The 24,293-nt window shown below is 41.0% G+C and overlaps 1 protein-coding gene across 50 annotated transcripts in view; it reads left to right on the top strand.

Moving 5' to 3' along the window:
• LOC130923821 (protocadherin gamma-C5-like) overlaps nucleotides 1-19,404 on the top strand; it is a 313,176-nt gene extending 293,772 nt beyond the window's left edge. For 39 of the 50 annotated variants that reach the window (XM_057849867.1, XM_057849851.1, XM_057849861.1 and 36 more), the window contains exons 2-5: nucleotides 8,231-8,289; nucleotides 11,752-11,805; nucleotides 12,966-13,063; nucleotides 17,342-19,404. In XM_057849867.1, the coding sequence (XP_057705850.1) occupies nucleotides 8,231-8,289; nucleotides 11,752-11,805; nucleotides 12,966-13,063; nucleotides 17,342-17,625 (495 nt within the window). In that variant the 3' untranslated portion in view covers nucleotides 17,626-19,404. Of the gene's footprint in view, nucleotides 1-28; nucleotides 3,949-8,230; nucleotides 8,290-11,751; nucleotides 11,806-12,965; nucleotides 13,064-17,341 lie in introns of those variants that run through there. The other 11 variants (XM_057849875.1, XM_057849876.1, XM_057849878.1 and 8 more) reach the window with 3 other exon arrangements.
• The last annotated feature ends 4,889 nt before the right edge of the window (nucleotides 19,405-24,293 follow it).

Genomic DNA, 24,293 nt, shown 5'->3' with positions numbered 1-24,293 from the left:
GGGTGTCGCTAAGGTTTAGTATAAAGGAAAACAGCACCATTTCATTATGAACAGTAGTTGTTGTTTATTCCTCCATTTTGAAACTCAAACATTATTCCTTATTAGTTGATATTAATATTATTAATTATTCCTAGGGAGGATATAAGACTACAACAGTACACTGCAGGCAGTAAAACAAAAACACCAATAAATGCATGTGCCTTAATATTATTACCACTACTGTAAAATTGTGTGTGGATAGCTGATTTATTGTTTTATTTGTATTTTTATTCGGTATTGCCAATGTCCATTGCCACTTAGTAGTGCCTGTTCCAAAAGGTTCCAAAAATGTTCTGTGATTGGCAGTGCAAGACAACAGACAGTGCAACTGATATTCATATAAAAGACATTTGTTTGAAGTATTTAAATATGCAAATTCTGGCTTTATTAGATCTTCAGTTAATGAAAACATTTCAAAAAAATGTCAAAGGTGCAGCCATTATTATATGTCAGTTATGCCCACTCACATACACACTTTTAGAGTTAAGCAAGTACGCATATCATAATGGATATTAATGACCTAACGAGGGAAGATGATTGGGTAACTTGGGATAAAATAGTACCAGCAATGATAAAATGTCTGCTTCAATGCTGGATGGCCACTTGCAGGAAATACTGTCTTTTTTTTTTTTCACCGTTTTTTTTTTTTTTTTTTTTTTTACACATAAGAAAAAATAAATTATTTATTTTTTCAATGTATTAAACAAGATTCTTTCAGCTAGGATGGACATTATAATAGCGTCTTTTCCTTAAAATTGAAAATGGTTTGTTCAGCATTAGGGACAATATGGGGCGGAGATGATTCTATATTTATTAATGTATTGAGTAAAGTCGCAACTAAATTCCAATTAATGTTTACACAAACTTTTGACCGGTTTTTATTGTGCTGCTCTGCCAGTTTGGATCTGGCGCCCCCTAATGGGTAAAAACTTTGACAACTTTTTTTCTCCACTTACAAAAAGTGAATGCCAAAATACAAAAATACCCAGTGAAGTGCGTGCGTGACGCCCTTAAAGTTGTCAATAAGCGAGTGTCATCATGACACTTTTGTATTTAAAGAAAACAAAACTGACACTGCTGCTTCTATCAAATGTAGGAGAGACTATGAAAAAGTTTTGAGCGCATGTGGGAAAGTGTGTGCGTGAGTGTGAAAGACTTTTGTGTGTGTTCCAATGAGTGGGAAGGCCTCTGTTTTCCTTTCCCCACCCACCAGTGAAGTGAGGCGGGAGAGGGGGGAGCCAGTGCGAAGTTGGAATGGGGCAAAATAGCTGAGTTTTCCGGCCGCGTTTTCTCGTGAAAGTCGGCGGTCATGATTGCGTCAAAACGTCCCGTCACTCGTCTCCTAAAGCGGATACACTCGCCACCGAACCGGCCGGGCTCATCTTAACCCGAAATGAAAATGGATACTAAACGGTGAGGGGAAGAAGTTTCAGCGTTTCCCGGACAATGGCCCCCAGGCGCTCGGGAGGAGGGAGCCCGCTGTCGAGGCTCTGCTGCTTTCTGGTCTGCCTCTCCTCCGCCTCCGCCCAGCTCAGCTACTCCGTGTCGGAGGAGCTCAGCCCGGGATCCGTCGTGGGGAACATCGCTAAAGATCTGGGCCTGAGCCCCCAGAGGATTGTCCAAAGGAGGCTGCGGGTTGAATCCGAATCGGCTATTCAGTATTTTGAGGTGAGGCAAGCGAGCGGAGATTTGGTGATTAAGCAGCAAATTGACAGAGAGCAGATGTGCGAGTCGAGCTCGTCCTGCTCGCTCCACCTTCAGATCCTTTTATCGGATCCTTTGGACATCCAGCGCGTCGTGGTGGACATCGTGGATGTGAACGACAACGCTCCGCAATTTTCCACCGACAGCGTGTCTTTGGAGATATCCGAGGCCTCCGCGCAGGGCACAAGATTCCGATTGGAAAGTGCGCACGACCCGGACGTGGGTACCAACTCATTACGCACGTACCACCTCGCTGAAAATGACTTTTTTACTTTGAATGTCGAGACCAAAAGTGACGGAACAAAGTTTCCAGAGCTTGTGGTAGACAAACTTCTCGACAGGGAGGCGCAGGCCTCCTTTGAGCTGCTACTTACTGCTGTGGATGGGGGGCAGCCGCAGAAATCAGGCTCTACGCTTCTTCTTATTAAAGTTCTGGATGTAAATGACAACGCGCCTATTTTCGAGGAGTCTGTCAACAAGGTGAGCCTTTTAGAGAATGTCGCACTGGGCACTTTAGTGACGAAATTGAACGCCACGGATGCGGACTCGGGTCGCAATGGAGAAATATCATTCATGTTTAGTAAATACACGCCGGAGCGTGTCCTTAAACTTTTCACTGTGGATGCTAAGACTGGGGAGATTCGTGTCAACGGTGAGGTGGATTATGAAAAGGCGTCATCCTATCACATAACGGTGCAGGCCCGAGATGGTGGCTCCCCAGCCATGGAGGGCTCCTGTAACGTCATTGTTGACGTCACGGATGTCAATGACAACGTCCCAGAGGTCACGCTGACATCACTCACAAGCCCCATTAGGGAAGACTCCGCACCGGGGACAGTGATTGCCCTCATCAGCGCTCGCGATCTTGACTCGGGCAAGAATGGAGAGGTCAGTTTGACCATCCCGCACGGACTGCCTTTTAAACTCAACTCTGCTTTCGGGATGCACTACAGTCTCATCACAGCGGGGCCCCTCGACCGGGAGACAGAGTCCGAGTACAAAGTGGTCATCAGGGCTTCTGATGGCGGCTCACCCCCCCTGTCGTCACAAAACACCTTTGTTGTGAAACTCTCCGATGTAAACGATAATGCACCTATCTTTTCCCAAAATTCCTACTCCTTGGACATCCCTGAGAATAATGCCCCAAGCGCCCCCATAGCTGCCGTTTCGGCAACTGACCCGGACCTGGGCGACAACGCCCGCATCACCTACTCCATTCTCCCAAGTATGGTTCAGGGCTCACCCATTTCCTCTTATGTCTACATTAACCCAGACAACGGGCAAATCTTCAGCATGCGGTCCTTGGACCACGAGCAGATTAAAGCATTCCGTATTGAGGTTCAGGCCCGGGACGCCGGAGCGCCCTCCAGGACCACCAATGTCACTGTACACGTGTTTGTGGTGGATGTGAATGACAACCCACCTGTGATTGTACACCCTGAAATTCCAGAAGACAAAGGACTGCAGCTTATTGTGCCCCCCTCCGTCGGACCGGGGTACCTTGTGAATAAACTTGTGGGGGTGGATGCTGACAGCGGGCACAATGCTTGGTTGTTCTACTCCATCGCCCCCGGGCCGCATGCTGGCATGTTTCGCATCGGGGCGCACTCCGGCGACCTTCGCACAGCGCGAAAGTGGGCCGAGGAGGAAGAGGGCTCCATTTACCACATTGTGGTCATAATCCAAGACAATGGCGAGCCGCCAAGGTCGAGCACGGTGAACATCACAGTCACCGTGGACGAGAAGGGAGTAGCCGACGACGCCCCGGCGCGACCTCACCACACGGCGTTCTCACCACGCAACGGGATGTCAGACATTACCCTGTATCTCATCATCTCGCTCGCCTGTGTCTCAGGCGTGTCTTTTATCACTTTCGCCATCCTCATGGTGCGTTGCCTGAGACACCGCGGGCATGGAATGGGCGATTCCGACTGCTGCTACTGCTGCTATGGCAACCATCGCGTTGGCCGCTACCACCAGAGGCCAAGTAAGGATCTGCACCTGCAGCTTAACACGGACGGGCCCATCCGTTACATGGAGGTGGTGGGAGGCCCCCAGGATCCGCACACACGCACATATAGACCCTGCTACTCCACCATATCCAGCAGGAGTGACTTTGTTTTCATGAAGACACCCATGCTGAGCCACAACAACACCCTCAACACCACCCTCAGCAGGAAGAACCTTATGAACTCGGCCGGTGAGGTGAGGAAACTAATGTGGGTTTAGGAGGGCACAAAATGTCGTTGGGTATACCAGTACTAAAAAAAATCTTCTTTCCTTTTTTTGACAGCTTGGTTGCCATTAGGCATGTGCTGGTATGACATTCTGACAGTATGATAACCTTAAGCCAAAATATCATACGGTATCACAGTATTGGTATTGCAGCTCTAAAATGTGTTACTTTGAGATAATCTGGGTTAAAAAAAATCCATTGAACAAGATTTTTATTTTTCATAAAATATAAGAAAATTGGAACATAAGTGTAATGTTAAGTTAAAATATTTACAAAAAAAATAACAAAATATTCTAAATAAAATGAATATAAATGCAGTCCTTTAGGAGAGCCTAAGTCCACAGCCACAGCTCAGCCTTATTACCATCAGAACAAAAATGATTGAATTATTTTCCATAATAAGCATGTGTGTATGACATGTATCATGTTTACATTATACACACAAACTCTTTCTCAACACGGACAGTTGACAGAGAGAAAAAAAAATGCCACCTTTTACAACCGCTAAACACACTAAACACGCTCGAGTTAACCCTCGTTGTTGGTGGGAAACGTTCATGACAGTGTTTACTAGAGTAAACTTTAATTTTGTATAAATGCGAAATCATATTGGAGGTATTGCCTTCTCGGCAGCCACCCTCCGCAAACATGTTTTACATGTTGGTTGGCCGTCTGCCTCGACGCCGCGACCATCTGTAACTTTTCTGTAGCCGAAGTATTCCCATACCAGAGATTTTGTTTTCTTCGTTGGGGGAAAATTTTCAGGAGTTTCACCTCCTCTAGCCATCGTCTAGCGCAGCTGACTCACTGACACAGAGCAACAACCAGTGGGCGGAGGTTGAGCCTGACGGCTGCAAGCGAGAGATTTCTCCATGCATTTTTGGGACATAAAAAATAGCTAATATATTAGGGACAGAATGACAGAAAATTTGGGCGGTTTTGAAACCTTGATGTTTTCATACCACGGTATACCTTGAAACCAGTAATCGGCACATGTCTAGTTGCCATAATGACAGAATTTGAAAGGACACGATTTCGTCTCATCTTACATTGGTGGAGCTTATGTGCTGAAATTTCATATACTACTATAGTTTCTGCTTTAAATGCAATGTCTAAAATGAAAATACAGTCAGGATTTGGCGCCATTTTGGGGAAAAGCAACTCTGTTGTAAGGTAGGGAGGAGCTTTAGTTATTCAGGCCATAGCTTTGTTTTACATCACATCTTGTCACATCTAAAGTAAATTATAAATTATACATAAATATTATTCATTTAGGGGGGACATTTATTAATTGATGATAGTCCTATTGGCAGAGTAATATGATTTTTTTTTTTAATTTACCAGTGTATTGTACTTCAACATGACTGCAAACTATACACATTGTTAGCCTAATAACAGCTGCCCAAGTCATATTTAACTTGCCTCAATTAGCAAGTATACCTGTTTGGTTGCGTTTTTTTTTCCCTGTCTTCTGAAAATGTTTAAATGTGATCTAAGCAACTATGATAATAGGCTGATACATCAATAATATTAAATGTAAAGTAGAATTTTTAATTAGATTTCTTTACACTGTTGGCTTAGTGGCTGGAAAAGATGAGCGCAAGGGTTCAGTAGTGAAAATAGGTGAGGAAGGTCTTAGGAAAGAAACTAGTCAAAGGAATGGAAGAAAAAAATACTACGGTTCCAAACAGGAAGTCACAGGGTCATTTGTATGACCCCTGACTTCCTGTTGTCCACTGATAATTAGTTACAGGGTTCTGCTCTTACTTCCTTGGTCAAAGCTTTGCTTTCCTGTGGAGTCAGATGTTCGACTCATGCTTAAAGTATCTCGGATAGGTTAATTACATCAAGTCAAACAGACGTACAGTACTTAAAAAAGATGCTCTTTACTTCATATGCTTTATCCATTTAACATACTTCCCCTACTCTGAATTAGCTCGGCCCGCAAGTCAGCAACGTGCCATCTGTCGCTAGATTTCCACGTGACACGTGGTCGCAATGAGGACAAGACGACTAAGAGCACTACATAAAGGGATAGAAGGCGCTTTCTGTAATGCTTTTAGTTCGGTGGCCATCTTATTTGTCCGCCTCTATGTGTGGTTTTAAGCATTATGTGTTACAGACAGCGAGTATAATTTTAGAAATGAACCCCGTTGACTAATGTTCCCTCACTTCCATTTCCATTCTTTTGTAATGTGCTAGTTGGGAACACTTGATTTAACATGCCCTTGGCAATATCTAAATATAGAGCATCCGTTCATGTCTACTCACCATTGAAAGCATCCATTCTCATTTTGAGTTTTTGAATACCCTGTTGTGTTTGCAGTTAATTATTTGCACGTTTGCAAGCTAGTCAGGTTGTTATGCAAATACAGAACACTTATATGGACATTAGCGCATCACATGCACCATACTGGCTCCTGCAGATCTGGGAAAATGTCCTTAGGGCATTGTCAGTTACCTGGCTTTGTTTGTGTAGTAAAATCAAACACTCTTTGTGTTTCCTACTGTTTGTTCTTGCTCAAACTCTGATCTCGGAAAATCTTGCTCTTTTTACTTGACATTAAAATTTTAACAGCAGATAGTTACATATGTACTGTATGTGTGCGTGAGAGAGAGAATGATCGTCAGACAATCAGAAGGGGGAAAAAAAGACTTCCTCTTTCTGCTTGAGCACCAGGTGCAGTTCAAGCCAAACTATTTTAAACATCGTACAGTTCATCATCTGTGTACTGAGAGGCCAAATTCTTCCATAAAAAGCGCCAGATGTAGCAAAGAAAACATATTGTATTGTCGACATGAAAAAAATCAAGTTACACCAGTTGAATGCAGCCTTTTTGGTGGTTCATGTACAATTACAAAAGTATTTTTTATTTTAACATAACAGATGTTGGCCATCTGCACTCATGCACTGACGAGGCAAGTCAGGCAGCTCGTAATTTGTTTGTCTAACTCAAATATGTGACAGATGCAGACAAGAAGTGCTTTAAGCAGATATGCAGGTCAAATCTACACTCGGACTGGCTGAGATGTTGTAGTTTTCAGACTAGCTTTGTAAATGACGCTGGTACAGGATGGTAAAGTAAATCATTATTTCGTAGACTTTATCTCTGACCTTGATGTTTGTTTTTTAAGCGCCAGTCACACCGCTGGGATTCCGGGCCTCTTCCTGGATGTTTGTCTTCACTTGCGGATCAGTCCTTTTCTATCAGACTAAACACCCATACCCATTTTTAGAATGCAACCATTGGCTAAGCTGTAGAATAGGATTGGGATCAACCGCTCTTTTAATTCACAGCCACTGTGGTGTAATATTTCCCCCAATATTGGAAACTTTGATGCAACATTTTTTAACATAACAGATTGTTCCTTGCATCTTTTCATCACACCCCAGGGGTTGAACAACTCTTTTAATAATGCACCGCATCATTTTCCCAGCCTCTCACTCTGGTGTCAATTAGGCGGCACAACATGGAGCTCAGCCACCCTCCATTCACTGCATCAGTGCACAACAAGTAAAGAAAGAGGAAAGAGATGGAGGCTGGAAAGAGGTGGAAAAGCCTAACCAGTAGGGACTTGATGGGTCATAACTCATAGCTGGTTCTCACAAGAATTTAATATTTTACACCAAAGGTTTTTGACTGAGTGGGCAAACCGAAATCTTTTTTTGGTTATTTTCCATCTATTCTTTTACTATATTACAAGTTGTAGGCTGACCAAATTAACTTTGAAGGTGCCATTACGAATGAGACAATAAATAGGTTTTATCTACAGCTATTTGAACTGCCTAAATTGCGATGTTTAGATAGAACATCTTTTGTCCATAAATTGTAATTGGATATTTTCATTTTTCTTTTTATTAACAGTATTTATCTTTTCATGCAGTTTCTATGTTGTTTAAATGTGGAACATTTAACTGGGTGTTGCATTTACAGAAAAAAGGAGGGAATTATGCTTGGTTTTCTTCTCATCAAACAAGCCTGTATGGTTTTTCTTTTTAAGTTTGGTCACTGTTAGTTACTCCAACTTTTTGTACTGCTCATTTGGCATTCTCTGCCTCTTAGCCGCATGAGTGTGCAAATGTTTTTTTGTGCCTCTTTTATAGTGCTTCAAAACTGCAGAGGTTTTTAAACACACATATGCACAGATGTGTCAGCCAAAAAAGCAACATTACACGACCTCCAGTAAGCAATGTCAAGTTTGTTGATCTTGAATGCACTATTCAAGTCGCAATTTCTCCTCTCTTTACAGCAAAAGCCTCCCAACAATGACTGGCGCTTTAACCAGGGACCAAGACCAGGACCCAGCGGGTTAGTAAACTTCCACTTCTCTAACTCACACTCACAGAATGGAGACGGTGATGAAAAAGGAGAAACAGCAATTAAACAATTTAAGCCGCTTTTATAATCTTTTACCACGTGATTATATTTTAAAATCGCAGTTTGATGTCGCATTCCCCCTCACACTTTCCCAGAGCCGCATCCCTGCTTTAGAAAATGGCTGCCGCAGCCTCTTCTCCCCCTCCCCCTCGCATTGCTCTCCTCTCTTCTCGCTCAGTACTGCAGACGAGCGATGGCGGCCAGAGATGATGGGGGAGGGGAGGATGCAGTTGTTCTCGCCTCCTTTTCTGACATCTGACGGCTGTTTTTATCCATCCGACAGTGTGATATTTCTGCATTTCAAACTACATTTTTGATCCGTGTGTCATAGTTGCAGGTGATTAATCTTGCTTTGTGTCTTCACGAGGCAACATTTTATAATGATTATTGCACAACACAGCGTTTGTCCTAAAACATGAGCTGTCGAGGAGTGATCAAGGATACATCAACCCTTTAACATCTGAGCCTATTTTGTCCGAATTTGCATGCATTTGATGTTGCCTTTATTTTTAGTAGAAAAAAATTGTTCACAATAGCCTGGTTGGGTCAGTTTTTTTCAGGACACCACACCTTTCATGTCCAAACTGTTTTTTTCTTCACTGACCAATTGTAATCAATAGTTTGGACCCAAAAAGGCAAAAAAAAAAAAAACTTTTGTCAAAATGTGTAATATTGATGTCCATCCAAACATGCTCGACGGACCATTATGGAGCTCAGTAACAAATATTCAACTTGTTAGGATAAACATTCAGCAGAAAAAAATTTGACTGAATAGTTTTATATTTGACAATTCAACACAAACAGCAGCAGCACAGGCGTTTTTGGCCTTTTATATGGTCAAAACAGGTTATATACAGTAGACTAGCAGTGCAAAATAATATATATATATACATGGCGGAAAACACTCAGGTGACTTGAAGTTCCGCTCTGAGACCCCCAATTTGGCCTACTTTCAAAATTGTCCGGTATGCATGTTTGACACATCATTGGAAATCTTAGTCTCTATTCTCTGGGGTAATAACAATTTTGAACAAGGGGGATTTAAAAAAAAAAAAAAAAAAGTTTTTTAAACAGCAAAATGGAGGTGAGAGGAAGCGACAGAACGCCATGACTTTAACGAGATATTATCGTGTACTTACCTTGTTTCGATCCAAAAACTCCATGTAGCATGTATCACCGAGTGTCAAGACACAGCTGTGAATGGCCACAGCTGGATTTTGGGGGATTTTATTGGGTGAAACATGGTAATATAACAAGAGTAGCGGTGCAGAAATCGCAGACATCAAGGAGTGGTTGAGATTTTCTTTTTCATATATTTACCCTTTTAAACTTCTTTTTTTCCAACGTTTCTTTGTTTGGATCGATTATTTATCATCTAACATATCGTAGAAAATGCGACAGTAAAATGAAAAAATACAATTAAGCGATAGTTATGAGGTAGATATGCGTGACTTTTTTACAGACGCCATTTTTTTCAGTGTTATAATTTGTTTAAAAGTTTAAAATATGCGAGTGAATAATTTTTTTAAGTCTGTTTTTTTTTTAATGAAATATGAGACATCAGTTAATGATTCTTAGCTATAAACGACATACATTTTGAATAATAAATATAATAAATTACCTTCGTTTTATGGCTGTGTTGAAACAGAAGCGGTTGCGCGACGTCTTTAAACGGGGGTTTTCAGGGTAAAACGGACAAATTAGAAATAGTTCTGGGGCTTAATGTGCCATGAATCTGCTATGGCAGCATATAGACATATTGCTCTATCAAACAAAACTGTTGTTTTGCCTTAAAATACAGCAGTTTCTTTTAAAGAGGAGTGCAAGAGCAGAAACTGCTTTTTCAGTCTTGTCTGTGTTCTCTGCCATATCATCTAACACAAAAAGGGTTTGGCGGATATCTCTTTGTGAGGTTAGGTATTGTACCCATCACCTTATTAAAGTATATACATGCAATGAAGCTTCTCGAATACACACATCTATATACGAATTGAAAAGATTGATAGTGAAAAACAACAAATATAACATTGAAAAGAAGTTTTTTCAAAAATATTGATAATAAACTAGTTCAGTTCAGCTTTTTCAGGCATGCCACTCTGTTCCCCCTTGAACAGGTGCAAATGGCCACGTCATGCACTACGTCACACAGCCCACTCTTCCGCCTTTTGCGCCATCAGAAAATGACAAATCTGGTTCATCCTGTTCCTCGAGTTGATGAAATAATGCATTAGCTTGCGCTAAATACAGTTTTCGATTCATTCCGCACGTTTCAAAGTCGCTCGCTCAATCTAACCAGCTGTTGCTCGCTACCTAGCCTCCCTCTCCTTAGGTGGCGCCATCTCAGTAATTTACTAAAAATGTTGACATTACATCCGTTCTTCTTGACCTCACAATGGCTCCTGAGATATCTAGTCTTTCGAGGTGCTTTGGGTTTTGAAAAAGGACAACAAATGATGGAAGTATGGACATAAATACATGGTCCATGCAGCGTTTTAATGCTTATTTATGAGGGAAATAAAACTATCAAACTCAAATGATATCATCTCCCGTTTTACTTGGTCAATCGACTTCAAGTAAAATTGGGCGCGGACCTCAACTTCCGCACTTTCAAATGAGACCAACCAGCGGCACGTGGGTGACGTAATTACAGCGTGACGAGGCTTCAAAGATGATACACGTAATTTGGTTGGCGCTGACACGTTAAGCAAACTTGCTTTCCATTCATGATATTTAACACTGGTAAGATTCAGTACAGGAACTGGTTCAAACAGTCTGCTTTTAGTGTAGCAGCTCTCAAATCATTGAATAGAGCAGACGCCCACCAAGGCTGAAAAGTCATTTTGAATAAGCCAAGAGTTGTATGAAATAGGACTGAGGATTTATGAATTACTCCTCGAGAAACGACTTATCACCTCCAGTCATGATAACAATGACTCATCATTTGAAAGAAAGTTGTGTATTGCAATGTTCTACCAGAGTTGAAATGTAGTAGTAATGTAGTGTTGGATGTTATTATAATATTTGATTTTGAGTGACACTGTCAGAGGTATTGATTTAACTTTTTTTTTTTTATTCTTTTTTTTCTTTTTTTTTTTTTTTACGTACTTGCAGTGTTGCATTGCGTCTTACTGAGAGATTTTACCATAATATAGCTGCCGGAGAGTTGGGAAATTGTTAAACAGCTTGCACCAGTACAAACTCCAATCACAATGAATACTTCTGTGACAGTGCCAAATCAAAACTGAACTTTATTAGCTTTCTAATATTCATACATATCTCGCGACTGTAAATTAGGCTCCATAGGCAAAATTCTAATGTTATTTCCCCTTGGCTAAACCTAATATTTACAAAGTAAACATGTCTTTCAGACTGTGTAACATGTTGTGTTTTTAGTCCCCACATGCCATACGGTACACATATACGCTGGACGCCGAAGAGTGGGACAAGGTACTCATTTAGATGTAGAAAGTCTGGCCACTCTCTGCCCTTTGTAGCTGATCGGTGTTTATGAAAATCAATTGGATCTGATTGGTTTGTAAGGGCAGAGAGTTTCCTGTGATAGTGCAACCCAGGCTGAGTGTGTGTGTAGCTGTATCTAACTCATAGAGCTTGTGTTAGTCTCCCTAAAGGTTTGATGGGGTTTGTCGAGCCGTGTGCGTTTAGGCCACAATGCCTGCTGTGGCGTAGAAAGCACTGCGGCACTTCTTGGCGTGCAGTGTCGTGCCTTATATGTGTGCAAAAGCAAACAAAATGTAGCTTGTGTAACTTCCACGGGCTTGACTGTGTTGCCTTAATGTTTGTGTGTGCTTAGTGGTTGTAGCCCAACATTATCACATGTGGCTTTTCATGTAATCTATCAAGCGGACGGCCGGAGGAGGCTGCCGTAAAGAAAACGATACAACGAGTTGATCTTTAGAGGTCGCCCTGTGGTTATCTGCAAATTGAGGCTGGATGTGCTTCAAATGTCCCCAGAGAGGCAATGAAACACGGCCGGAGCCACGACTCCCAATCTCGCCCACAGGAAGTGATAATACTGACCACGGGAAGTGCGCAACAGCCACAGGATGTGATAAGTGAGAGGTTCGTTTAGCGTAAATGAAGCGATTTGCTGATGAGAAAGAGATGGCAGACTCAAATTAGGGCCTGGTTCTCGAATATCTCCATTTTCTCCAAGTTGTCACGAGGAGCAGTGTTGTTTATGGTTTGCTTGTCAGTTGTTGTGCATCACTAGTATAACCCAGATTAAAATCAGACTGACCCACTTGTTAACAGCACAGCTTGTGTTCGTGCAGCACCGGCATGACTACGCGAGAAATAATAGATTGCAGGTCTCCTTTGTTCCGGACGCACGCAAATGGCAGTGACTAGATAAGCCTGTGTAGTTAGATTTGGCTACATGGAAATGATGTGTTTGCATTAGTTCATGGAAAGCGTGGACTTAGTTTACTAGTTTTCAAAGGGGCAAACACGCTTGCTTCTGTGACACATCACCACTCCACTTTTTGTCAGCTGCTTTGCCACCGACACCCAAAAAATGTTAAGCGTGACTCGCCGCCTAGTTACAGTCTGACTTACCTTCATCTTCTCCCCCCCTCCTGCACGCACAGGGCTGCCGGAGGACCAGAGGTTGCTATGGGAACCGGCCCTTGGCCCCAACCCCCAACTGAAGCTGAACAGCTCCAAGCCCTGATGGCCGCAGCCAATGGTAAGAAAACCTAGTTGTCATCTCAATCCTGCTGCTTCAAAAGAACTATCATTAGTTGAATTCAATAATAATGCACATAACATGTATAACCTGATGCTATTATAAAAAAAGTGTTATATCATAGGCAGGAGGCTTTGGAATCACAACTGGTCATATAGTCTTTCTCCCTCTTTTGTTTTGTTGCCTTTGCTTGCGAGCAAAACAGCTGGACTCATTCGCTGCCATTGACTGCGATTTACGTAGAACTGGGCGGGCTAACCTAAGCCAATTCAAATTGAATTACAGTCACTTGCTGGGGCAGTGCATGATAACCTCTTTGGCAGCCATTGACGGTGATAGATGACCAGTCCATTTTGACTGGGAGGGGCTCTAATGGTCCATTTTGACTGGGTGTGGCTCTAATGATAGCTGCCACTGTTCTGATGAATGGGTATTCCTTGTCAAAGTAATATTCCCGCTGTTAATAGCATCTTAATACTGAACAAATCTACTTTACGTTTTGACACGTCTATTTAGATATATTATAGATATATTATTAGATGAAAATATTTAGATACTCCCGCTATAATGTCAATATTCTGTCTTGAACAATAAACACTATTAAAACCCAGGCGACCCACATGTTTACTGCTTATCGAACAATGTTAACATCCCAACGCTATTATCTCGCAATATCATCAGTATTCTATTGTAGTCTTTCGTACATATACGTAATTGCTTACAGAATCTAGTGGTCAAAAGACACTTTAAAAGGGAATGGCGTGTTTCCCATGCGCATGCTCAGTAGCGCTTTGGATATCAATTTGACCGGGATACCCATTCATCAGAACACCACCTCAAGGTTGGAATGGTTTGGTTGTCTATCTCTGTTAATGTGTGTTTTTAATGTAAATTTTATGAACTACCACAAAGCATATGCTATCAGTACAATACATACAGTACGTATATCTGGTCTGATAGCGAATTATTTAGGAGTTTCAGATAGGCTGAGGACAAATAAAAGAGTGACAGTTGTTTGTGCAATTTGAGTCATTTCAGTGAACGGGATTAACCGTCAAACATGCAAATACAAAATGAAAACACTCGGAAGGAACATGAAGTCACAATGAAACCGTGCCAATCTAAGTAGGAGACAGATCACCTGATGTTACTCCCCTAGGCCACACCCTTCAAAAGTACACATCAACACGCATTTAAACAGCTATTTTTTCTCTATTCTCTTCTCTCTTCTCTATTCATGTTTTTATACTCCTATGATCTCTCTTCCTTGCACTCATACCAACCGATGACTCATCTCTGTGTCATAACGTGGAAAAGGAAACATAATGTGGTGTCGGAGGGCAATTTTTTAATTTGAAATACTCAGACATCAAGGAGAAAGCAGATCTTTGGCAAAGAAGCACTCAAGTCATCAGTCAAGTTTCCACTGCTGTTTTTTCATCTCATTGTCGACTTCGTGGCGAAAAAAAAAAAAATTGTCCTTTCGTGTGCTCTGATGTACTCGCGTCAGCACAACATGAGCCCGAGCAGCCAGTACAAGTGATATATAATGAAGGTCATCTACATAGTCGGCGGTAGGAAGGAAGAGTGATATAGTGCACATTTGTCAATACAAGGAGTGTAAGGTATTTTCCATAAGTGTTTACGTAAAGCAGCGACCTGATTGGTGGTGTCGGTGGGGGAAGCATTTGTGGCTCTGCATTGCAGAGGTTGAGGAAGAATTATGAGCTAAGCAGTGAGGCACACAGAGTGCAGAACAAGAGCGGGGATGAAGAACTCGGGCAAAATAGCAGCGCTAAAAGTGTATAGAAGATACATGGAATACATTTACAGGGAGATGTATGTTTAGTTAGCTCAAAGTTTTCAAAAAATTAACCTGTGTTTGCAGGTCAAGGATAGTAGATAGGATGTCCTTTACAGTGTCATACCACTATGATTGGCTTTTCAACCGAAAGGTACCAAAATGTAGTACATATCAAATACCTTGACTGACATGATGAATTTATTCTTTGACCAAAGTTATGCCAGAATTTATTTGCATGTAAAATCAATTTTTCCATGCTATTTAATCCATTCCTGCACTTCCAAAATACTAGAATAGAATTATTTTATTATAAGACTGCATAGTAAAACATGAATATAAAACATGTGTAATTTGAAATAATAAAAGTACTCTACAATAATACAAGCACTGTAGTGACTGAGGGAATCAGCAACTCTTAGTCCAGCTCCGATGGGCCTTTCATCATATGTTTAGTTTCATGGGAAGGTCTTTACTTGCTTCTCGTATATCAAGTTTCATTTTATATTTGTGTGTGTGATTATATGAAAAAATCTATTTAAAACTGGGTTATTTTGACTCAAATGCAGCCGTGCCTCTCCCTCACGCTATCCTCTGATTGGTTAAATGGCAATGGTAAATGAAGTTACACTTGTATTGTGCCTTTCCACCTTTTCAAGGCCCTCATAGCGCTTACCACTATGTCCTCATCTACCTACTGGTGACACAAGAGCAACGCGGGGTGTAGTATCTTATTAAATTGTACTTAGACGAGGTCATCAGGGCGGAGAATCGAACCAACAGCCTCTAGGTTGGGGAACGACTACTCTACCACTCAACCATGCCACCCCCTGTTAGTAGCTATTATTTTCTATTTGTGTGATTCACTAAACATCCTTTAGGCATTTCATTGTCAATGTCCAACGAAGAGAAAAAAAACATATATAAGTCGCACCAGAGTATAAGTCGCATTTTGGGGGACATTTACTTGATAAAATCCAACACATAGAACAGATCTGTCATCTTGAAAGGCAATTTAATATAAATATACAATAGAGAACAGCATGCTGAATAAGTACACAGTGCATGAACAACGAAATGCGAATATAGCCAGGACGCTACGGCTCGGTCCTGGCTATACAATGAGCTAAACTCCCAAATAACGATGCTTGACATCCGTATAATTTGCGGAATCAATTCCGTCCTCGATACCAAACAGGTTCGCATCATTGTAAATAAATGATAACTTGGTGCTGTTACAACAATGTCAAAACAGTTAACATGCGTTCACTAGCATTAGCACATCGTTCAAACAACCACACAACTGGCTTTAAGTGTCCGATCGCGGGTGGAAAACACACACAAACAACAGATAAGATGATATACACAGGCGTTGACTCTGTAGAGATATTTTACAAGCATAAACAATGAACGTAGGTTCGCAGCCGTGTTTCTCTCTCGCTAACTCGCACACTCAAGCTGCGTAGCTGTCCGTCTTCTTCTAGCGTGTGGGCGGTCTTCTTCACGTGAACAAGTGTGAGTGCGCCGTCACGTGGGCGTGAAAGCGCCACAAACTAAAAGCATGCATTTCAATATAAAAAGTCAATAATACAATTGAACACACATTGCCAAAGGCAGAACGCGAACATGGCCATAGCTATTAAGTTATTCAGATAACTATAGCATAAAGAACATGCTAACAAGTTTACCAAACCATCAGTGTCACTCCAAAACACCAAAATAACATATGAAATGATATCATAATGTGTTAATAATTTCTCACATAAGTCGCTCCTGAGTATAAGTCGCACCCCCAGCCAAACTATAAAAAAAAAACTGCGACTTATAATCTGAAAAGTATGGTACTAATAATCGGTATCGGTCCTGAAAAACCAATATCGGTCGATCTCTTATTCTAACGTGCAGCATCATCTGGTCAAACATGCTAACTACTGCGCTACTCCAGACTTATTGTAGGAAGTGCTGCGCCTTTAGAGGGTTAAGAAAACATGACACCCTGAGAATTTTAAAAGAATTTACTGGCAGCGCGACTGTGCTATTGGCCCAGTAGTCAGCAAAGCTGATTTCTACAGTGACAGAAGAGGCTCAAACTCCAGCTGGAGATGTAGAAGAACTTGAACCACCATCAGACTGGTTACACATATGTACTTTTTACAGTCATTTGATGAAAAACAACAGTTATACAATAGATAAATATATAAAATAAAATATATTTTTACCGTAGTATGTTGTCAGTGAATGTTTCACCCCACCTCCCAACACACACACATACACACGCTTTTTTACCGGTACTATTCTGGCAACTATAGCTGCCAGTATTTTACCTTAAATTGAAGGGGTTTTTGTTTGTTTGTTTCACAATGTATATTATTTTGGTGCAGCAACACCTCAAGCCATGTAAAATGTTCAACCTTCTTAGTTTTCGGCCACTTTGCAAGTTGTTGCTTTCTAACCAGTTGTCGTCTTTCTCTTTTTAGTGAGCGAAGCGACTGGCACCCTGGGACCCGGTACCATGGGCCTGAGTACCCGCTACAGCCCGCAGTTCACCCTGCAGCACGTGCCCGACTACCGCCAGAACGTCTACATACCCGGCAGCACGGCCACGCTCACCTCCAACCCCCAGCAGCAGCAGCAGCAAGCGATGGCCCAGCAGGCCAGCCAGCAGGCTCTGCCCCCGCCGCAGCAGGGCCAGCCCGAGCCCCCGAAAGCCGCTCAGACCCCCGCTTCCAAGAAGAAGTCTACCAAGAAGGAGAAAAAGTAGAAAAAAGAAGCAAAGGAATGCTCTACCCGGTATGACGAGATATAAAACCCCTCACACCCCACCGTCAGGTATCATTCTAGTTGAGGTCTGACTGGGCCACATGGACGGTTTTGATGGTTCTTTAGAAGTGTCTTGAAGGCATCCATTGATATTTGTTGGTTGGGTATGAGGGGTTCTTGTAATTTTCTTTTCCTTTCTTTTAAGACAAGAAACCTCCCGAGGTTGATGAGGCTTATAAAAAGCAAGTGATATATACAGAGAAATGTTATCATCTTTCATGTTGGATTTATTGTGCTCTTTCCCTCAAGCGGGAAGTCGGCTGTTGTGAGTATGCTAGTCGCCATGATATTTGTATGTAGGCTCAGCCTTTAGCTGGTTCTTCAAGCGTGGAGATTATAAGGCTGTTCTTTTACCGCTATTACAAACTTGTCTGCATGCTCTTTAAAGGTTCAAACCACATTTTACTAGTTTAGAGTTGCAAACTATGCATTGCAAAAGAGGAGGATGCCACGCCCTCACCCCCTGCCAAATCGCCGGTAAACGGAATGCACATGTAGCATTTACCCGACGAGAAAAAGACTTTTGTAACCATAGTTTGAAAAAGTAAGAGGTTAATCTCCTGTTATCATCTGCGCATGTATCCACAATGAGAGGCAACAGGTGGTGTCCAGCTGCAAGTCCCCCCCACCCCCACACTCCTATTGCCCCACATTAAGAGCCAACCTAAAGTATTGCACTGATGCCGGATATAAATCTCGTTTAAATGAAGTATTCGCCCTTGCTGTCAATGTTATTTTGTTTGCTACAATAGCGTCGAGCAATTGTATGCGTAAGATATGAAATCTGGCTCGTGAGCGCTCGCAAATCATTTTCACTTTGGTCCGAAAGGGTCAGCAACACTTGGCTCCAACCACTGAATGTACAGAGGAACCACTGTTGACCAGCCCGCCACTTACTCATTTGACCCAGGCTGGGGGTTAACAACTTAACAAGGCGATACCACTCGTCGTACTCGTCCTTCGCCACTATGCCCTCCGTCCCCGCTCAAAAATCCTCCCCCATCTGCTCACTTGTAAATATACACAACTCCCGTTGATGGTATGAGCCAGGTGTTTGTGTTGTAGGGAGCGCCGCCGTCCGACCTTCTCCAAAATATTAAATCCTTCTCCGCAAAGCGTGGCTCACTACTGGAATGTGTTGCATTTTGTTTTGCAAGAAAATTATGAAAAACACAGACTTAAAAAAAAAAAAAAAAATCTAAATGAAAATCTGAGATGTTCTTCAACAGTTTGTGTTGCAATGTAGTAACTAAGCACCATGCCAACTAACTCTTCAGTGTAAATAAAACAAATTAAAGATTTAAACTTTAGATAAGGTGACACACGTAGACTAGTTAACTTGTGATATGTGTTGCGCATATTTTTGTGTTCATTTTCTCGTTTATCTTTTATCACCCTGTAAAGAAACGACAAAAAAAAATGAATATGTTTCTATCCTTCTGTAATCTCTCAATGTTCTTTTTGCAGTGATTTGACCTTGTGCATTCTCTTTCTGTCCATATGAACAAATGACTATAAATATTATATATGTGTATGTCCGTCCGCTGCTGAATTAATACTACTCTATCCTGCTGTACTATCTTTCTTATCAAATACTTAGCCCCCTTCTCTCCCTTGCTTTATCCCTGTGTTACTCTTATTTTTATGCTAATATTTATATTGCTGTTTTATTTTCTCTTGAACACTGACATTTCAAATAAAAGATACTGAAATAACTTCACTTGATTTTGGCCTTATTTTCTCTCTATAACCACCATTACAAACAAAGGCAAGAAGGTTCTACCACGGAACATCATTAGATTGTAAAGGTGAATTGTGTGTTAATAATGTAGCGCAGTAAAAATGCTGTGTTAGAATCCTTGGTCAGATGTATGAAAAAAAAATCATTAATGTTTTACGACCAATCAGAATATGCATACATGGGAGAAGACCGACAGCAGTGTATTAGGTAGCTACTGCAGAACTTTCTTTGGATCTTTTTGGACGCCATCTTACACAACAACATTGGCAGCTATAAATAGCCTCTCGAGATGTCACCGTGCTGCAGATGTTGGGGGAAGGAAGCAGGGAGGTGATGTGGAGCCAGGGCAGGGGCCTGGTGCAGCTTTTTGAACGTGTGAAACAAATGTGACACATGATTTAATATTCTTTAATTTATACTTATGCAAGTCATATCTTGTTTGGTTTACTAGACATGATTAAGCCAAAAGATCTTTTCATAAGGTAACTATGGCTTAATTGTTAAGATACTTAACGGCCAAATCAGTCATTAGTGACAGCTAAGAGTCAGCAAGTGTGGGAAATCCATCTATGACAACATTTTCCATCAATACATGACATGAAACAGTAAAGCAATGCGATGCCTTTTTTGTGTTTTTCAAAATTAATATTTAGGTCAATCAAAATTCTATATAAATGGACTGAAAGATCGATCAAAATATTGAATAGATTCATTTTTTTTCTTCTTATGTTTTTTTTATAAAAAAGACAAACACCAAACTAAGGATCTCAAACATGGTCATTTGCATACCCAAAATGGCTGCCTCCCCGCCCCCCCACCACTCGCTGTCATTGTGTTCCACGGTTTCTATGGCAACTGTCAGCCCCAGTAAGCACGCTGATCTCCCTTCACCGCATTAAACATGTGCAGCAGCCATGTTGGCGTGGTCCTGCTGAGCTGCAGGAAGAAAAACACATTGAACCATTAGCCAGAGACTAAATACAGGAATTACACACACACACACACGGATGAGTAAGACATAGTAAAGCACTTTGACCCAGTTATTCACTGTTCAAGTGTGGTTCAATATTCTGAAAGAATCCACAATTGATCTGTACCAGATAAGATTCTTAATCAGTCCAATTTGAAAACAAGTACATTAATCCCTCCCAGTGAAAATGGATCAGACGTCTAAAACCATCAGTGGCAATGAAAGATGGGCATTCACAGCCAGGCATCCCTATTTAGATCAATTACACGTCTACAGACTATCGCCGTCAGTAGCATGCAATGAGTTGAATATTATGAGAAAAAAAAATCTACTTTTGAGTGTTTCTTGTTGTTGTAACCAATGTATTTCTGTTTTTATTTATTTTAATTTCATTAATTTAGCTTTTATTAACATTGTACTAATTTATAATGACTTTAAATGACTAAAGATAATTTAAAAAATATACTAATGATAAATAATAAAAGAATAATGACATAACAATAATTGCTAATACCATCATTTTCGGACTATGAGGCGCATCTGACTATATGCCGCCTTCCACCAAATTTGACACAAAAATGGCATTTGTTCATGGATAAGCCGCACTGGACTGCAAGCCGCAGCTGTCCTCATTGTATTATGGGATATTTACACCAAAATATATTAACCGGTAACACTTTAGTTGACAGCGGCATCATAAGACTGTCATAAGACAAAATGAACCCCCATGAAGTTTTGAACCAATTGGCTGCAAAGCTTCATTGCTTTAAGAAGCTTCATTTGGCCATCACTGGTCCCTTGAGGGAGACAGTCAACCTCTGCTGCCACCTGCTATTAACACTGTTGTCTTCCAACATGCGTCCTAGCATGCACTGCAGCACTACAGATGTAAATAGCAATCAAAATTGATGTTCTGAGCTATTTATTTCTTCAGTTACTGTTCCAGTTGTTTCATTAATTGCTAGTTATGGTATTTGGTAATACTTTGACAGTGGCACCTTAAGACTGTCATAAGGCCATCATAATTGTGACATGACACTGCCACGAGCATGTCATAAATGCTTATGACAGATATAATTTTGTGTCATCCGGCATATTATCTCACTTTTGAATGGATGTAAAAGATCCGAGCTGGACATAAATGCAGTTTTTGACATAAATTGCCTGATGACACTTAATGACCTCTGTCATATGAATTTATTAATGCCCATGATAGTGTCATGTCATAATTATGACGTATGGCAGTTTTATGGCGCCGCTGTCAAATAAAGCGTTAGCTTTTAACTAGGAGTGGGAACTTCTTGGTACCTCACGATACGATACAGTTTGCGATACAAAGCTCACGATAACGATGATCTGACGATACGGCGATACAACGATTATCGATACATTGGTCATTCTAGGATATTCTAAAAGCAACTAATAAGCAGAAAAACAAGCTTCTGCTATGAATTGGAATGAGTTTATCACTAGTAGACGTTCAATCCGTTTGAAGTGGGAGGGATGGCAGCGAATGAACAAATGTCTATGGCCGTCAGTAGCAGCCAATGCCAGGCAATGAGGTAATTTTGGGCCATTTTAGTTAATTTACCTGTTGATTTTCAGTTACTTCCTGTTGATTTTGGGGTATTTTATGGGTCACTTCCTGTTCATTTTGCGTTACAGAAGAGGAAGTGACTTGGGAATCACCCAAATGAATAGGCAGTGACTCAAACTAAACAGGAAATGGGTGTCGAGCATTGTCAAGGCAGCCATAGAGTTAACTGAGACACTATTATGGTGGAAGATTTTGGTAGCAATTTGTTGGTTCGTTTTTTTTTTTTTTTTCTTTTTTGACACCACATTGACACCTTTTTAAAATGATATCTCGATTCTTGCAGGAGCATATCGATAACCTTTTGGGATACAAAGTATGATTTATCACGAATTTTTATCACGAATATCACCATTTCGATATTACGTCACACCCCTACTATTACCCCAATAAATCTACAAAAAATGCCATACTGGACTATAAGCCGCAGGATTCAAAATGAGGGGGAAAAAAATAGCGGTTGTCTGAAAATTACGTTTTTTTTTTTTTTTTTTTTTTTTTTTTTTTTTTTTTTTTAACGACCAAAAATAGTCACTTGCCCTTTAAAGGGCTGAAGGTCTTCAGAGTTAGCTTTTGAATTGCTGTCCACTGCAGTGACCACCGTCCCTGAATGGGTTAAAACAAAAAATTGTAAAGCAGAACATGACCGTATTAGGCCCAAAAAATACACCAGTAACATTGAATTCTGACTAGAAAGATGAACCATTCCCTGTTCAAAGAGCGTGAGTGCCATTAAGTGGAGAAAAAAAAAAAACATATTTCCTACCATGAAATTAAAACAATCATATCTCTGGTTTTCCGTAGTCTATCGTTGCCAATTAAAAACTGGGGGAGAGGTTGAAATCTGTCCTTTTGAGTAATTATGATTTCTGTCAAATACTTTGAATTTTACGGTGCTTTAGAGACGCCATTTGAATTAATAGGAGGCGTAATCATAGGACTGCAAGCCTGTGTTGTCATGATTTTTGTTATGTCTGGTTGGTATAATGGAATCATGTCATGTTATTGTTGCGATGTCTCATTGGTGAAAACAGTATAGCCACTGCCGGCATCTCTGGTAAAAATAAATAAATAAATAAATAAATAAATAAATAAATAAAAATCTCGTTCTCTATGTAAAATAAAGGGAAAAAATGTAAAGACTCTAGTGTAGCCCTAAGTAGCAGAGTAAGAGTCACTTTTCTTCTTCACAAATCTACTTAAGTAAAACTAAAAAGTATGGTGTGGTAAAACTACTCTTAAGTCCATTTTTGTCCAAAAGTCACACAAGTAAATGTGTACGCGTTACTATCCACCTGTGCTTTTCACTGAATATCATAAAGAACAGCCAAACATACAGTATATTGCCATCAATGTCGTCAAAGCATTTAAAAAAAAAAAAAAAAAGAGGCCCAATTTAGTATAATAATAATAATTTACTGTCCACCCAGTGAGTAAAGTTAATATACTCGAGTAGCACATGACCAATGAAGGGGGGTTGGAGGGGGATAAAAAGGATCTTTATTGTGCTGCATCTAATGTATAGCTTCAAAGTCACTTTATCAGCTGATGACTCACAGAGACTGGTTGTGTCCCCCGTCTCTGAATGTGGTGACAGAGAATAGAGCAGTTCTTGTTCTCTTGTGGCCCCGTCACAGCCCCCCAGTCTCGCCTAATTAAGCACATTCCCACTCATTAGACACAGATTTACACAATACAGCAACACAGATACAAATGCAGATTTGAAGAAAAAACATCTAGTGATGTACAGCGGAATTATTCATTGTAATGGATGACCCCATTCACTTAATAACATTAGTCAGAAAACAAAGACACAGTCAGGCCTAAGTGGACTCGTATTTTAACGTGTCTGCTGTATTTATTACAGTATCTACATATAAATGTTACAAATTCTTCGGTGTGCCTGTTTCCTCACCAGCGGAACAGCTTCTTATTGATTTATGTATAAAAAAAATACACTAGTCTATATTCAATCTGTGTTGAGCAACAACCACAAAGAGACAGGACCTCATTTCCCGCCACTATGAGTAACATCTGATCCTCATTAGGAAAAAGCGGGATGTGATGTCATGTCAGTGACTGGCGGGACAGGAAGTGAGTTTTGCTCCTCTTCGTCCTCGTGTGTCCGGTGAAAAGGAAGGAAACCGCCCTCCTGCAGACTTCCCCTCTTCCCTTCCCTTGATTCCCCTGCTCCCCCCCGCTATGCTGCAGCTGTGGGTCATGACGGCACCACACGTCGCAGCGCACAGTGCTACTCTGTGCTTGAACAATGTGCTTGATTTACTCCCAGCAGACATACATGAC

This window comes from Corythoichthys intestinalis, chromosome 11, assembly GCF_030265065.1.
Source record: "Corythoichthys intestinalis isolate RoL2023-P3 chromosome 11, ASM3026506v1, whole genome shotgun sequence".
NCBI classification, from domain to species: domain Eukaryota; kingdom Metazoa; phylum Chordata; class Actinopteri; order Syngnathiformes; family Syngnathidae; genus Corythoichthys; species Corythoichthys intestinalis.
This window is presented reverse-complemented; position numbering and strand designations above follow the sequence as displayed.